The following is a 16593-nucleotide window of genomic DNA, read 5'->3' as shown; positions in this document are numbered from 1 at the left end:
TTCCTTAAATACATGGATGAATCTCTGCATCTGTTCCCCCAGCAGGCAGTTTTGTCTCCTTTAGCCTGCAAAAGAACAACATTGTTCATTTTCATATATCATTGACTATGTTCTTTGAATTATTAAAAACAAACAAACAAAAACTGCTAAGATGGAACAGATTCAGCAGCTGTCCCAGACAATAACCTCTGATTTGTGAAAGGTAAACAGCATATTGAGCCATGCGTGGTGATTTTGTGATGGTCTTTATACATCATATTCTGATCTTTTTCCAGATCCCTCCAGATGTTCCAGAAATCACGAACAGCACAACATTTCTCACAGTTCTTCAGCTGCTCGTTCTCTAGCCGAAAGAGATTCCAAATACAACGTCTGGTTGAACAGAAAGAAAGAATTAAGAAAAAGACTTACACCAAATAAGAAATATTCTGCTAAATAATCAGATAAACTTTCATAAAATGAGATCGCTCAAAGTACAATGAGCCTGAAAAATACCTGAATATTTTCCCTATGACTATGAGTCAGCAGCCACCGTAAAATTAATTTATAGCAAAATGTAATTTGCGCTGATCATCCTGGATTACAAGTTGCTTAGAGCGTGTGACTGAAATCGAACCTGAGGACTTCCAGTGGTGCCAGCAGGGCACTTGCAGTGGCAGCTGCAGATGAATCCTTCATCTGAGCCAGGAGGATATTTATAGCCCAGGAGACCCGCAACAGCACATCCGCCAGCATGGCTGCATAGTAGTACAACTGCAAGAGCACATCTCTCAATAAGAGCAGTTGCAGGACAGTTTGACCCCTTACCCTCTAACAGAGATTCATTTAGTCACACCTTTTCAACCTGAAACTTCATGAGATGCCAGTGATAAAGGCTTTCACTGTCACCAAACAGACTAAATCATGCAAAAAAAATTGACTTTGAGCTGTAATATGGTCAATTTGACAGAGTAATGCTTGATCTTAAATAGTGATAGTAGAAGGATTTAGTAAACTAGTATCACTACTGCTAATTTTTTTTGTAACTTAGGATATGGACTGTTACTGTTGATAATTACCTTCAAAAACCTGTTTAATGTGGATCAGATAAACTCTCATTTTCAGGCATGTGCATATATTAAGGGAAATATTTACCAAAAAATTATTTTCTTCATTATTTACTAACTAAAAGGTGAATTTTTAAATAATATCATTGTCACTATTTTCAATATAGTGCAAGTCAATAATGACTGCTGTCTTAACATTTACATTTAGTCATTTAGCAGACGCTTTTATCCAAAGCGACTAACTGAGGACTACAGCAAGCGAGTCATCGTGAAGAGGCAAAAATAACGCAAGAAGTGCTCAAAATACAAAGTTCAGGCATTGCTCAGAGTAGCATAAGCCAAACAAGGGAGGATTCAAGGAAGAGTGTTTATTTTTATTTTATTTAATTTTTTATGTCAAGTGCTCACGGAAGAGATGAGTTTTCAGTTGTCTTTTGAATGTAGTTAGGGAATCTGCATTCCGGACGAGGGGTTGCCAGAACAGGGTTCCGGACGAGGGGTTGCCAGAACAGGGTTAACAGGGTTGCCAGATCTGTTTAACAAAATCAGCCCTTTAGCCAATCAAAAATAGCCCAATTAAACTAGCCCAAAACATTAATACCAAAACTCAAAATATGCCACTCCTATACTTCAAATATACTTTACAGTCACTGTTATACTTGAAAAACACTTTAGTACACCTGATAAATTCAGAATACTCAAAACATTTGTGGATGCTGATTAACCCAACATTTAAGTAGCCTTAACTAACTCAAGTTTTTAAGTTAAATAACTCAAAGATTAAGTTATCAGAACTTTACATTTTTATTTTGTACTATAAACAAACATGTTAATTACATTTTAATTGAAATATCTAACAAACTAACTCACAGTTTGTTTGCATTAATATCATGTTAACTATCATGTGCTAATTTAACTATCAAAGAGAATATCAATTGCATGTACAATCAACATGCAGTATATGTATAAGTTTGAAGTTTTGCAGCCAACTCTTCACCACACCCAAAGGCTTTACTCTTCAGCACAATGGTAAACCTACAAACTTCAACATAACTGTAAATCCCAACATAACAGAACATTAAACACTAACACATCTCCTCCCATATTAATCTTGTGCAAAACCACAAAATAACCCTTAATTTCAACATTTATTATCCTTATCCAGTCTGACGCAAAGCAAGCACTACTAGAAAGGTTCACGTAACTTTAAATAATATTTTAGTGAAATGAGCTAATGAACTAATCATTTAATTATTTTAAACTGTTAAGTTTTACAGTAGTAAAATTACACTTTTACCTTAAGAATGACAGTTGATGAACAAAATCCTTCACTGGGGTGGTGATCCTATATTTTTTACCTATCTGAAAATGACTATTTACAGTTTACAATCTAAAATAAACATTTCAATATACTCCTAATAGGTTTTCAATCGATGGAAAATGCTTGATACTTTGTTTTGTTCGTGTTAACTATAGTCACAATCCTGGAGAGATTTGCCAATCTGTCACCATGGAAACAAAACATCCCGCACAAAGGCGTAGCAGTGCCCCTCCCTCACAAAATTCTCCTAACTCTGTCTCATCATCTACCACAGATTTATCATTGTTAGAATCTAAATATGAAAGAGTAAAATATTTCAGCTGTTGTTCAGCTGAAGTCTGTTTAGTGTTGATTCAGTTCCATTGTAAAGATCATCAATTATTAAATAAGTACATTTCATCTATAAAGCAGTTCTGTAAAAAAAAAGAAAGTCTTAGTCCAGCTGTTCCATTAAGTGTCCCCAACTAAGTAAACCTGAGTGGCAAGGAATCCAAACTCCATCAGGTGACAGAATAAAGAAATATACCTTGGGAGAAACCGGGCTCAGTCAGGGGGCCAGTTCTAATTATGTTATAATTTGTATACCAACTTACCTGTTGAGAGTACACCAACTCATCTTTTAGCAGGCCGTTTCCCTGAAGTAATCCCCAGTCCATCCTTAAATCCCAACTCACTGTAACTAGAACACCCGTACAGGTAGCCACGGCCCATATGTACAGGTATATCCTCCCTTCCACAAGCAGGGCAGATCTCTCTATTACACATATACACACAAAAAGACTGAGCATCATAACATTTTCAAGAATCCTAAAAGCTACCTATTTATTTAGTTGTGTACCTCTGGCCATGTTATAGAGGCCGGCGAATGTTACCATAAGAAACACAGTGAAGTATTTTCCTGCATTTAGGAGATGTAGCGAGTGGCCAGTGTCCCAGAAGCACCTTAGGCATTGTGCAAATCTAAGCCACGGTGGAAAACACTGGATCAGACAGGTTACAGCCATACTATACTGTCCACAGTCCAGACAGTCCAGACTCACTGTAACAAACAGAAGAAAATCTCAACTAAAAAACATCACAGAATTATATAAAAAGGTTTGAGGTCCTTCCTGTTCACTATGGGATGGTACTGCGCTTCTCTCTAGTAATATGGCATAAAGTCTTAGAGCTCAACCATGACAATCTGGGGCTCAGGTCAGGAAGCAGACAGACTGGCTTAAGCCACCAAGGACATAGAGACTCTTTCACCTAGATATCATCATATAGAGACAGTGTCTGTTCCTCGAATTAGGAAATACAAAAAAAACGTCTAAACCAATCTAAGGGTAAAATTTTTATTGATGTTCAACAAATAAAAAACTGCTGATGAACAAATGATAAAGCTCGGTTGCTGAATATTCGATCTCTCACATCAAAAGCACTCATTGTTAATGATATGATTACAGACCATAACCTAGATGTGCTGTGTTTGACAGAAACCTGGCTAAAACCAAACAATTACATTACTTTAAATGAGTCCACCCCCCAAGATTACGATTATAAACATGAACCTCGTCTGAAAGGCAAAGGGGAGGTGTTGCTGTAATTTATAGTAATATTTTCAGAATTACTAAGAAGTCTAGTTTAAAATATAATTATTTTGAAGTGTTGGTGCTTAATATAACAATATCTAGTGTCAATGATAAATCATGTTTGAGATTTGTGCTGGCTACTGTATACAGGCCACCAGGGTGATTCTTGGTGATTCTTTCATAAAAAAGATGCCATTAAATATAGGCTATTGTCTTTATGTTGTTTCTACATTAATTTGGAGATGAAATGTGACATTATTACAATATAAAAATATATTAAAATCTTAAAAAATGTTAGGTGTAATTAATTAGTTTTTTTTAATCTATTGACAATGTTAAATAATGTAATGTAATAATATAATATAATATAAAATTCAGTTGCAATTAGAGGTTTAGGATTAGGCCCCTCTTACCTGCCGATGGAGGGCTGTCAGACCACATTTCTCTCCAGTTGATCTGATAGAAGCACAGCAGATCCCTCAAGCCAAGGAACAGAGGGCTTAGACTGTTGAATTGATCAGCTAGCCAGCATTCTGAAAAGCCCACAGGCTGGAAGGGGGCTGCCAAGACCTTACACTGTGATATGGGTATTTTAATGTATAAATGAGGACATTGTGTATGAAGATGCATTCTCTAGAGACCACTGCTGATAAAATATGTGCTATTGCAAAACATTTTACAGAAAAGATAGCAAGGCACCATAGTTGACAACATATCTACCCTAGTTATTACAGACAAACTTTCAATACAAACATTAAAATGTCTGCCAAGGTTGGCTTCTTCTGCTTTGCAAAATAAGGATGTTTTCTATGAACGCATGCAGATTAATCAGCCGCTAAATAACTATAAGAATAGCAAAGTGCAGTTAATGGTAAAACTATTTGTGCTACAAACTGTGTTCATGATTACTATAATAACTTAAAATACTATGATAACAAATGTCTACCCTGCTGAGAAATACAGCAAACCAGCATGAATTCCATGCTGGTCCAGGCTAGTTTATGCTGGTTAGTGCTGGTTTAGCTGGTGGACCAGCATAATCATGCTGTTCTCAAGCAAACCAGAGCTGGTGAAGCTGGTTCAACAAGCAGTGTTTTTGGGACAAGCAATTATTTTGCTTACATATTTCTATGTAACATATTAATTATGTAAATTAATAACAATATATGGTTAGAACATATTATTTATTGTAATGTGTAATTAGAAGGTAATTAGTCATTTATAATTAGAACACAGTTAGGGTGTTTTTTTCCTGAATAAATTCATGTTTTTGAACGAATCAGTTGGATAAATGATTCAATGACTCACTCGTAAAGAAAGGGTGCTTCTCAATACTCAAATTGATGCTTCCTTGTTTCCTGTGACCGATCAAAGAAAGCCATCTTGAAGGACATTTAAATCCTCTAACCGCATTACGAGGAGGCGAGGCACGAGGAGTGAGGAAGCTTCCAGAGGAGATGCACAGACGTATCCAATGCAGAAGTCTTTCTTTTTGAGAAACCTGATGCACATATAAATTCTCGTCCCCCTTCACATCTGTCACAATAATTGTAATTTATGCTTTTCTTTGCAGTTTAAATAAACTTTAAATAACCAAACTTCAACAACATGAGCACAGCAATGACACTTTGAAGTGACGCTCGAATGATCAAGAATATTCCAATATAATAAGCATTGCTTCGATTCCTCTGTCCTCATTTTCTTCCCTTGCAGCCTTCCCTTGCATACTGAGGGGAGCGGAGCTGACTCTCAAGGAAAGGAAGTGAGGAGAGGAAACAAGGATGCACAAATTAGAAATGAGAAGCACCCAAAGTCACTTGTTTCATTCCTTGTTGAATTGTTTTGAACAAATCGGTTGAATTAATTGTTCAGTGACTCACTCGAGTCATAAAGACATTTGTCAGCACCTACTGGCTAACCGAACTATCGATGCAACCTGCAGAGAGAGTCACTGAAAGTTTTCCACCACTAAAACACAGACTAACAGTCTGTCTGGGACTCGCTACACAAACAAACAAGTGGAGTGAATAAAATTAAAAGTCAAGTCTTAATGCCCTGCATTAATCTTATCTTAGTCATATCTTACCATTGTGACCATGAGCCAACGACGAGCCGGAGCATGAAATATGGAGAAGGGGTTTAGTAGCAGGAACAGGAGCAAGCTGTGAAAAAGTAGTGGGTGAAGCTGCTGTGGGATTGACAGCACAGGAGGATGAAGACTAGCCAGTACACTAGCGCACCAGCACACAGTCAGAACCCCGGCAATCTGCATTACACAGTCAAATATATGAGGCCTCAGCACAGTAATCATAAGAGTACTAAACAAACTCAAATAAATGATTTCACAACTCACCTCAAAAATATGGTAGCACGAGAGGTGGTCTCTGGGATCCAGTCCAAAGATGAGCTTGTGATTTATAGCTGAAGTATTAAAGCAGTACAGGTTCAGTCCGATCAGGAACAAAAATTCAATCAGCAGGAAACTTCCCTTGTAAAGCTTCAGCTGAGGCTTCAGAAGCTCCAGGTCTGTTTCATTGAACACTGTCAAGACAAGTTTACAATTGGACGTTAGTACGTACACTGGCAAATAGATATGACTTGAAATCAATTCTATCATAATTATTTTTTTGCACACATATTAATGGTTAATAATATAATGGAGACCCTCATAGCTAGATATTGGAAATGACATGCCATTGTTATAGATTGGTTACGTGATTAATTGGTTAATTGTTAAGGGAAATGGTAGGATAGAGGTTGTACGTTTACTAACCTCTGAACGTTAAAATGGTAAGGAGGGCCAGGAGGAGGCCGCAAACAAAGCCAGTCCGAAACATTATCCACACTCCGACTTTCTTTGTACAGAACAAAAAGACTATAATGTGTAAGAGGCTTCAAATAATGCACTGTGTGCCTATAGTGTCTTCCATTTCTTTCTATCTTAAATGTTGACTAAATTGACCTCAGTTATCCAAAAGGACTTCAACATCATGAAAATATCATGATGGAGGATGCAGATTGTTTCATACCTCTGTATTCTCCATTATTGTGTCTAAGTAAGAAAAACATTTAGGTGCTATTCAACTAAAAGCATATGGATGATATGATATCAGGATGAGAAAAACATTGTGAAACATGTTAATTGATAAATCAAATTATGTAATTTAGCAATAGAAAATCTGATTTTAGATAAATAAGAGAACTTTACTGAATTTACCGCTTTTTTACTATAGCATTTTATTGTGTGTGTGTTTTGTTGGTGTAACAGTACAGTAAAAAACTTAACCACAGAACTTAAACTTAAACTTAAACTTAAACTTAAACTAAACTTAAACTTAAACTTAAACTTAAATTAAACTTAAACCAATACTTGGTAATAATACAACCTTTAAAGCCAGTTATTTTATTTTAATGTCTGCTTTTCATTTCTGTTTGCATTTTTCAGAATACCTGCTGATTCAGAGGCACTTGTTTCATTCAGGAGCATATTCACAGGTGACACATGTCTTACCAGTGTTTTGTCCATTGCTGGGACTTCAAGTCTTTTCATTGCTCTCAGTTTGTCACCCCCCTCCAGCTGAATCATAAACGTCTGTAGAATGACATTCAGTTTACTGATCTAGAGACTGGATGTTCTGTAATGAATGAAATTAACTAAAGGAACATTTGCAGTCCTGCATTCTCACCTCCAGTTTAGACCTGAGATGTTCACATTTGCCTCTGTCTGTGTTGAGCGGAGATGTGTCAAGCCTTTCATTTCTCCATTTTTGGCCATGTTCAGAAGCAAACTTTGAATCGTACATTATGGTGATCTTGCAGAAACATCTGTAATTAAATTCCTAGGAAACAATCCAGCACAATGTATATTGAAAATCATTTGTATTGTTTTATACCACTCCAGTCATTTAGGTGAGAGAGTCATTAAGAACTGATACTACCTTTCAAAAGTTTGTGGTCAATACGATTTATTTTTTTATGACAGTAAAGTAAATGACAGTGAAGACATTTATAATGTCATTAAAGATTTCGGTAACACTTTATTTTAGTGTCCTTGTTACATATGCTACATGTAGGCCTACTTACCACATAGTAATAACAGTAAATATATGCATAATTACATGCAACTAACCCTCAATTAAATTCTAATCCAACCCTAACCCTATAGATTGAGTACGTGTGTGTGTGTGTGTGTGTGTGTGTGTGTGTGTGTGTGTGTGCGTGCGTGCGTGCGTGCGTGCGTGCGTGCGTGCGTGTGTGTGTGTGTGTGTGTGTTGCTTAATGTAAATCTTCAAGCTTTCTAAAGACCACCTGGTATTTTTGCAGAAAGGCCAGGCTCAGGTAGAGCTCACAAACTGCCATTTTGATTTGTTTTATATTGGTGTTTTTTCTTTTGATAGGTGAGGAAGTTCTGATGACACAATTGTCTCCTTGAACTTTGGATCCAGAAACATCCTGAGCTACGATCCCAAATGTTTCCAGTCTGTTGTGAGCTTCTGATAGTTTATCTGTAATAAAGAAATGCTGTAGGTAATATATATATATATACATTTATTGTAAATTATCTGCTCTAAGTACTTTAGAGTTGTCTACCTGAATAGAAGAGGTTAACCTTGTTCAGCTCTTCCTCACAGCTTGTGAAGAATTCCCCTGTCACAGACCTTTGACTGTTTCCTATAAAGTGGCCGCATTATTACAGATATCTTTTTTATCTGCTTTTTAACGTTTTTTTGTATGTTTTGATACTATTTTCACAAGTATGGCGTACATTCTCAAAACTCTTCAAATATCACAACAGATCATAAAAAGTGCACTTTTTTCAAACATTTCAGCATATTTTCAATTGTGTTCATTCTTTTCACTACACAAAATAAGGGCACTATCATAAACCTGGCGCAATGCAGCACCAGGTGCGACGCAAGTGTTACTTGCTAGCTTCACCCAAACGCAGTTATCATTTTCACATCCTGCACCATGTTGTTTAAATAGCAAATACATGTGCGCCCATTTGTGCACCCATGCGTGCTGGTCTAAAAAAAAAAAACGAGGTGTGTTCCGGCGCATTGTTGGCACGTTGCTATTTTGAGGCAACAGAAATAGACTGCGCCATTGACCAACTGAAACCTGGTCTAATGTCAATGCTCTAAAGTCAAAGTCAAAGTCTCTTTTTGTTATTTAAAGAGTGCGTAAGTAATATGCGCGTATAGGCAGGTCCACAATGCACGTGTACTTTTGTCCTGTAGATGGTCTGCTTGCACGCTTTAACCTTGTGCACAAGCAGATCCATTTCCCCGCTAGAGAAGCATTGAGTTTTTCCACTTGCAAATTCCGCCATGTAAATAGCACAATAGCACAACTGGCTTTTACTGTAAAATGGGAGATGAGACTCTGATTGGTTTATTGAAAGTTACGCCCAAAACACACCCATTTCTCATTAAGAGAATCGGGAAAACCCTTTTAAGCCATGCGCATCAACCATTTTCCCCGTCGTTAGCAAAAGTGGATTCGGACACGCCCTAAGTGCACTTGTTCCGTGCGCTTTAGACCATGCGCTTAGATTGTTAAAATCGGGCCCTATGTGTTTCATCTATAAATGTTTCATTCACAGTAACTGCCATTCATAAAGCTAAACTTTTGATTTGCATCTCTTCTCGTTCAGATTAATACATGTGTCTATTCATGAGTTCACACTTACAAATAAGTCATATAGAACAAATGGTATGCATATTTGGCGTGCTGTCTGAGGAGAGGGCTCCGGGCTCGGTATTTGGCCCGAACCCAGAGTACTCCCCCCGTATTCCTGGCTGTGGAAGGAACAAGCCAAGAGACAGTTTCTAACTTGTTTGCAATTTCCGATATGGATAACCAACTGTAATTCATTCTTTTTACATAAGTGATTTATAGATAATAACCACCACTATGTTCAAAGTGTGTGTGTGTGTGTGTGTGTGTGTGTATGTGTGTGTGTGTGTGTGTGTGTGTGTGTGTGTGTGTGTGTGCGTGCGTGCGTGCGTGCGTGCGTGCGTGCGTGCGTGCGTGCGTGCGTGCGCGCGCAGTCACTGACTATATACTGTAACATCAGATTGATCAGAGATGCATCAGTAGAAGGGAGACAGATGGCATCAAACACGGCATTTACATATCAGTATGTATGCCATGTGATACCGTAAACAGATTACCATGGTAGAGACTGACACATTACTGTAACTCACCCTTCAGCTGTTAAGGTCCACTACAGTATAGATAAAGTCATATGATATACAGTAAAAACATGTACTATATTGCCAGCAATCTGTTTCATAATCACAATTATAGATACTATTACAAACATTTGAAACATGTTCGTTGCATTGTTTGCTGATGAACTGACTGTTAAAAGTACTGAATTGAAATAAGATCATACTCTTGTGTTTCAGTGATTAAACCAAATGTTAGCATCACATATTACAATAATCTAGTTTGAAACAATGATTGTGTGGACTGAAATGTGTATAACTACTGAAAGCATGGGATCGGGTTTTGAAAGAATGACTAGCTGTGTTACACGTGTGATCAGTTTAGATATTTGTACTAAGAGTTTTGAAAATGTACACCTTACTTGTTGTGAAAATAGAAACAAAGCAAATAATAAAATTGTAATATTATTGACTAACACCCTGCGTACAGCCATTCACAACATCTCAATCCTTTCCCTCATTAAGCATTCACCTTTGCAAAGTTATTAATGATTAATTTGACCTGCTTCACCTTTGATATTGTGAGGATACCTGCCATAGAAAGTCGAAATCTATCATGCATTTAATTCCAATGGGAATAATTTATGAGGTTATACTGTTGTAAATTATGGTCATAAATATGCCATCATTCATTTTTAAAACTCATTTTAAAATTAATGCAAATATGCAAATGACTAAGAATATTGGAGATAGTGGAGTACTCTCACATAACTAGAATGTATCATCTAAAACAACCAAAATGTTGATGCTCTTACCATAACAACTGAGGTCAAGCCTGTCTTTCTGTTTCAGCATAGACTTCAGGGTCTGAAAAACAAAATGCTTTCCATTATTTGGTTCATTAACCATGCTAAGTTACAATTGTACTACATCTCTGAAAGGTTGAAAGTGTGAAGAATATGTCCAAGATGAACACAAAACTCACCTCATAGCTAATATATTGCTTCTTCCATTCAGGAATCATTTGTAAATCCGGGTGGTCAGACAATGTCATTTTGACTTGGTTAACAGCACTGAGTGAGATCCAGTGTGTGTGTGTGTGTGTGTGTGTGTGTGTGTGTGTGTGTGTGTGTGTGTGTGTGTGTGTGTGTGTGTGTGTGTGTGTGTGTGTGTGTGTGTGTGTGTGTGTGTGTGTGTGTGTGTGTGTGTGTGTGTGTGTGTGTGTGTGTGTGTGTGTGTGTGTGTGTGTGTGTGTGTGTGTGTGTGTGTGTGTGTGCCTCATAACAATAGAATATAGGAAAGGAAGGGGCAGTCACAGTGCAAGAGCACAAACAATCACTAAACCCATGTATAATTCAGAGATGTACATCATGATCTTTCTTATTTGAGGTATCTTTTCTTTTTAGCAAGACTGTCGAAAGTAAGCACATGGCTGCAATATTAAAGTTACAGTGAATTGGCTTCCTAAAGGCCAATGCACAATGCACCGTCAAACGCAGACCAACACACACACAGCCGACAGGAATAACACTCTGATCTGACAAAACACGACAACATGTCTGTTGCTTTCTGGCCAACACGATCTGTGTCTGTCAGTGCAGTGTGAATTGGCCTTTAGAAGAAAAGGTTCTGAACCTTTAAAGGGTTCTGTCAGGCACTTAATATCACTACTTCTGTTTCATCACAAATTTATAATACCGTTCTCATTAATACAAATATTTTGATATTCTAGTCTATAGGGGTTCTCAACTCTGACCCTCAACCTTAATCAAACACACCTGAACAAGCAAATGAAGGTCTTCAGGATAACTAGAAAGTTACTGGTACGTGCCAAAGTTCGGCACTAAACTCTGGAAAGTGGAACTCGATGGCTAGAGTTCAGAACCCTAAAACTAGATAATCGGAATATTTGTATTTAGAACCCCTGCTCTCACTCGTTGGTTCATATTTACAGTGATAGTTCGAATCAGTGTGACAAATAAGGATGTCCAGATAGTCTCTGTAGATACAAGGCTTTTGAGATTTTAATGAATACATAAGAGTAAAAATTAGGGCAACTTGGAGTATTTTAGAATCAGGTCATATGGTCCCTATTGAGAGGAAGCTCTCAAACAAAGAACAAAGCTTTGAGATACAATTATTGGTCATAGTAATCAACTAATAGTATCAGTAATATGAAGTTCAAATGCTATTCTGAAGCAATTTTTCTTGTATAATAAATCTTGTATAATAAGTTGTTTTAGATGTTAAATAATAAATTATTTAAATTGTTTAAACTGACAAGCAAAGCTAGAATTAAGCTGTCTGAAGTTTACATTTTCAAAACAGTGATATATATATATATATAGCTATATAATGACAAAACACAGACTGTGAAAAAAACAGTGGCACAATGATTTTATTGTAGTTTCCACCTTATCTAGCACCTAAATATTATTCACATCTAAAAAAAAAAGAAAACAAAGAAATAGAGATGATGTACCTGAAGTACAGATTGTGCTCCTGAAAAGCTGCCTCTTAAAACATGAGAAGACAATTAAATTATTCACAGTTCTAGTCCAGAGAACATTCTGTAAGAGGCCATGCACACAAGTGACATTTGCAAATGTGTTTCTTGTAATTGCACAAAATAAAAGGCAACAAAACTTTGGCCACACCGGACTAAAAATAAATATACCACCTCCATTATACATTTAATAATCAGCTCATACTGTGTGAACAAATGATTTTAGTTTAGTTCATAATAATTGGTTTTATAAGGCCACATTTTAGTCCATGTAGCAAAGTATGCAAAGGCCACATGCAGTTTTGTCTTACAAATGACAAATATTGAATTATCTAAAAATGTCTGTCCTTAAACAGCACATTAACAATTAGTAAATACACAAATAATACCTTTGTTTCTTTCAAACTTTAAATCAGTAGCCCTGTTTAATATCATTCTCACTCACTCCATGCCATATACTTCATTTAACTGAGCAATATTGAATCATTTCAAGTTAAGATGGAAGGAAATATCCTTCATGGTATTTTGGGGGGATGACCACAATGGGCTCCCCATTTCTAGGCCGCCACATTAGAATCTGGGCATCATTGGCATTAGGCTTAAGCAAGGCGTTTGTTGGGATGGGTTCGTTCCTAAATAGGACTTGAGGCTGCTCTTGGATCACTGGCTCCATAACTGTGGCTCTTTGACCAAGAGGCTTCTTTGGATCCACTTTAATGCGGAGCTGCATCCTCCAGCGGATGGTTCGGAGTAGCACCATTTCAGCTGTGGTTTCATTCATGGCCACCAGCCAGGTGGTGAAGCGTTGGTCCCTCTGGATGGAGCTCAGGAGAGGGGGACTGCTAGTGGTGCCCACTGGGACACTCCACGTCACACTTGGACAGAAGTTGTCATTCATGCTGACAGTGAGTTTGGTGCTCTTCTTAGTTGGGCCCACTATTGTGTACATCTCAGTGGTGCAGCCGTACCAGGGGTAATTCACACCGTCTGAATCACTGATGGCCTGGATCTGCCCACATCTCAACTCTGGGAGCTCCCAGCTGGATCTAAAGTGGGAAGATGACACTTATTTAAGTTGTTTTTATGATACGGTGACTGATACACTCTTGAATCAGTGATGTACTGTAAGTATTTCAACCAATTGTTTTCCACCCAATCTATAGAATAATTTTTTTTTAAAAACAGTAATGAGTATTTGTGTGTAAGAGTTTCAAAACAAAAAGGTTTAAGATCTACAAGATATTCTTACAATTAACAACCCTGTAATTGTTAATGTTATAAAGATGTGAATACGTAATCTTATAGAAATAAAACCTGACTGACAGACGCTGGTTAAGAACAAGCCATTGTCCTTCTAGGGGTGTGTTCAACTTTTCTGCTGTTGAGGAAACAATCCCAGGAAGTTGGACCTTACACATCACTAACATCCTGAGAAATAGTTTTACATAGTTTTGCAGCAGCATCATGCCACCCATGAAGAAAGTATCTGAGATAATTTAACTCAGTTCATTTTTACAATACTTTAATGGTATTTTACTGCACTCTAAACCACCACAGTGTATGGGGCAAAGGAATGATTTTATAGAGATCAACCCTTTCTACTATTTTCAAGTATTTCTATGTTTTTGACACAATAATGTGACTAAATGGTATTTATATAGGCCTACAACAATAAAACATAACATGCATTGACTGTTATGCAAAATTGTTTTGCAAATTTGTGGTCGCAAATTTATTCTCATTTTTGTTTCGTGATGTCTTATTTTTTTCACTTGCGAATGAACTGTAAAAAAAAATAAAAGATCCAAAAGGGGGTTTTCGGGATGCAATAAAAAGACAATTTGAAAAGCTTTCTGTAAAAATAACCTCTTTTTTCTCAGTGTGAAGAATATTTAAATAATCGTAAGAACCCTTTTCACTATAACAAAACTTTAGTGCAGTGGAAAGGGTACTTGGATGTTAAAGGTTCTTCATGGAACCATTGATGACAATGATGAACCTTTCATGCACAACAATTTCCACATTTTATTTTTTTTAAAGGTACAGGGGCCCAAAACAATAAAGGCACTAAAAAGGCAATAGTATTCAGCATATCTATTTATATTATTGAACACACTTACACTCCTTCATTTCCATATACATTGAAGAAATCCATTTGATTGCAAGCCTGGATCCAGCCAACAGTCCATATTTCTTTGCAAAGCATGGGTGGCACTTGCACCTGAGCTGATGCCCTGAAGTAAGGTGTGCGGTAACGCAAAACCACTTTAGATGACTCATCGATGACAGTTGGACTAGGATCAATGGAGGCTTGCAGTTCCAGGACTGTGATGTTCTCATGAAAACTTGGCTTGAGTTTTACACTCTGTACACATCCCATGGTGGAGGCTCTTCAGACTGGCAGCACTAACACCCATCAGTATCCAAATGAAGCAGTATTATTCATAATGAGAGTAAAAGGGCCCAAGTCTGTGGTCACAGTGCTATGACATGATCCATGACATGATTCCTGACATGTCAACATAATGGATCACTACATATTTCTTGTAATTTCTTGCCACAGCATTAATAAATCCCAGATCTTTCCCCTCCTTCAGTCGAGCAAAAATAACTAAACTTTAGGCTACATATTAATTCTAATAAATCTCAATTATACTTATTATTTATGGAACTGTAGCTATTTCGTATTGTTTGCCATAAAATATATGATATCAGCTCATACGTGCATTTGATTTAAACCCAGAAATGTCTAAGCACCTGTTAGGCACAGTCCAATAGTGCGGCATTACGACCTGTTACGCTGCGCTCCAGTCAACAGTCGTATGCCGTGCAGTCGATCCATAATTCAAAAGGTCGATCAGGATTGCAAAAAGAACACGAAACATTACTTTAAGTTTAAATCCATAGAGGCTCCTTACAGCTCGCGCTCCACGCTGCGTCTTCTGGCATAACTTGAGAGCAGAATTTCTAGTGTCAAATCAAATATCGGTGCCCTTAATTTGCGCGTCATATCTGAGAGATTTAAAGAGCGTGACCAGTCGGGTTACTTTGTGTCGCCCATGTCCTATTAAAGGGTATTCAGGTTCCTCTGGTGTAATACAATACTTCAGCTGTTAGCTTTTTTTATCCAAGCGGCTTAGAATTAGACTTCCCTTCTTGACGACGTTTTGCATCCTGGGTAGTGTAGTTTAGAGGCAGGGGGCTGAAGAGTCAACAGGTTTCAGTTATTTATAGCCCACTCAGTGAAACAAATAAAGCTTTCTTGTTTACAGTTTCCCTGGCGCTTTTCTACGTATAGCCTACAAATTATTCAAAAAGATAAAAGCAAAACTCATGAAGACAACAATAAAACAGCAAATAAAATGGATGATATGGGAGGGGTATAAAGTTTTTGGTGAAATTGTAATGGAGTTCTAATAAAGGCTTTTAACTTTAAAGGGCCTTTTTGATGCCACGACACTGACTGTATAGGCTTATGTATAACACATTTATTTATGATAATGATAGACTTTGAACTCAGTTAAGGCACTGCATTGTATGGGTTTTTTATTATATAGACCTATATATATATATATATATATATATATATATATATATATATATATATATATATATATATATATATATATATATATATATATATATATTATTTAGTTAAATAAATAATATAGCCTAATTAGTTCCAGCTTACACTTTTGGGGAAATTAATAAGAAAATAACATTTGCCTATACAAAAAGGGAATTATTCTAGTGCGGCATTGGCGCGTTGCAATTATTCATTATTTGCAATAGAAAAAACATTTTTTTATTATATCTATCTATCTATCTATCTATCTATCTATCTATCTATCTATCTATCTATCTATCTATCTATCTATCTATCTATCATCTGTTTTTTGTTTGTTTGTTTGTTTGTTTGCATGTTTAAAGCGATTTTCTTAGTGTGTCATTTGTTTGTCTTGATTTTCAGCTGTAA

The 16593-nt window shown here is 36.8% G+C and overlaps 2 protein-coding genes across 2 annotated transcripts; both read right to left on the bottom strand.

Annotated features, from left to right (window-relative positions):
- Positions 1–4: 4 nt before the first annotated feature.
- Positions 5–11165, bottom strand: LOC306994763 (solute carrier family 53 member 1; the record flags this gene model as incomplete). The annotated part of the gene is made up of 14 exons (XM_079605556.1): positions 5–65; positions 253–372; positions 617–753; positions 2961–3121; positions 3206–3406; positions 4352–4514; positions 6025–6204; positions 6292–6479; positions 7389–7530; positions 7625–7777; positions 8247–8443; positions 8529–8609; positions 10927–10978; positions 11097–11165. 14 exons carry the CDS (start codon positions 11163–11165, stop codon positions 5–7), a joined length of 1905 nt encoding a protein of 634 aa, XP_079461682.1.
- Positions 11166–12490: 1325 nt separating this feature from the next.
- fam78aa (family with sequence similarity 78 member Aa) lies at positions 12491–15973 on the bottom strand. The gene is made up of 2 exons (XM_079607329.1): positions 14738–15973; positions 12491–13663 (listed from the first exon to the last, which is right to left on the bottom strand). Exons 1-2 carry the CDS (start codon positions 14995–14997, stop codon positions 13111–13113), a joined length of 813 nt encoding a protein of 270 aa, XP_079463455.1. The 5' UTR covers positions 14998–15973; the 3' UTR covers positions 12491–13110.
- Positions 15974–16593: the final 620 nt, after the last annotated feature.

This window comes from Phoxinus phoxinus, assembly GCF_949152265.1.
Source record: "Phoxinus phoxinus genome assembly, chromosome: 3".
Lineage (NCBI taxonomy): Eukaryota > Metazoa > Chordata > Actinopteri > Cypriniformes > Leuciscidae > Phoxinus > Phoxinus phoxinus.
This window is presented reverse-complemented; position numbering and strand designations above follow the sequence as displayed.

Excerpts from the sequence above, each read along its gene's own strand:
- fam78aa (XM_079607329.1), bottom strand. The coding sequence starts at position 14,997 with ATGGGATGTGTACAGAGTGTAAAACTCAAGCCAAGTTTTCATGAGAAC. Across the intron at positions 13,664-14,737 it reads GTATATGGAAATGAAGGAGT|ATCCAGCTGGGAGCTCCCAG; the intron begins GTAAGTGTGTTC and ends TTCCCACTTTAG.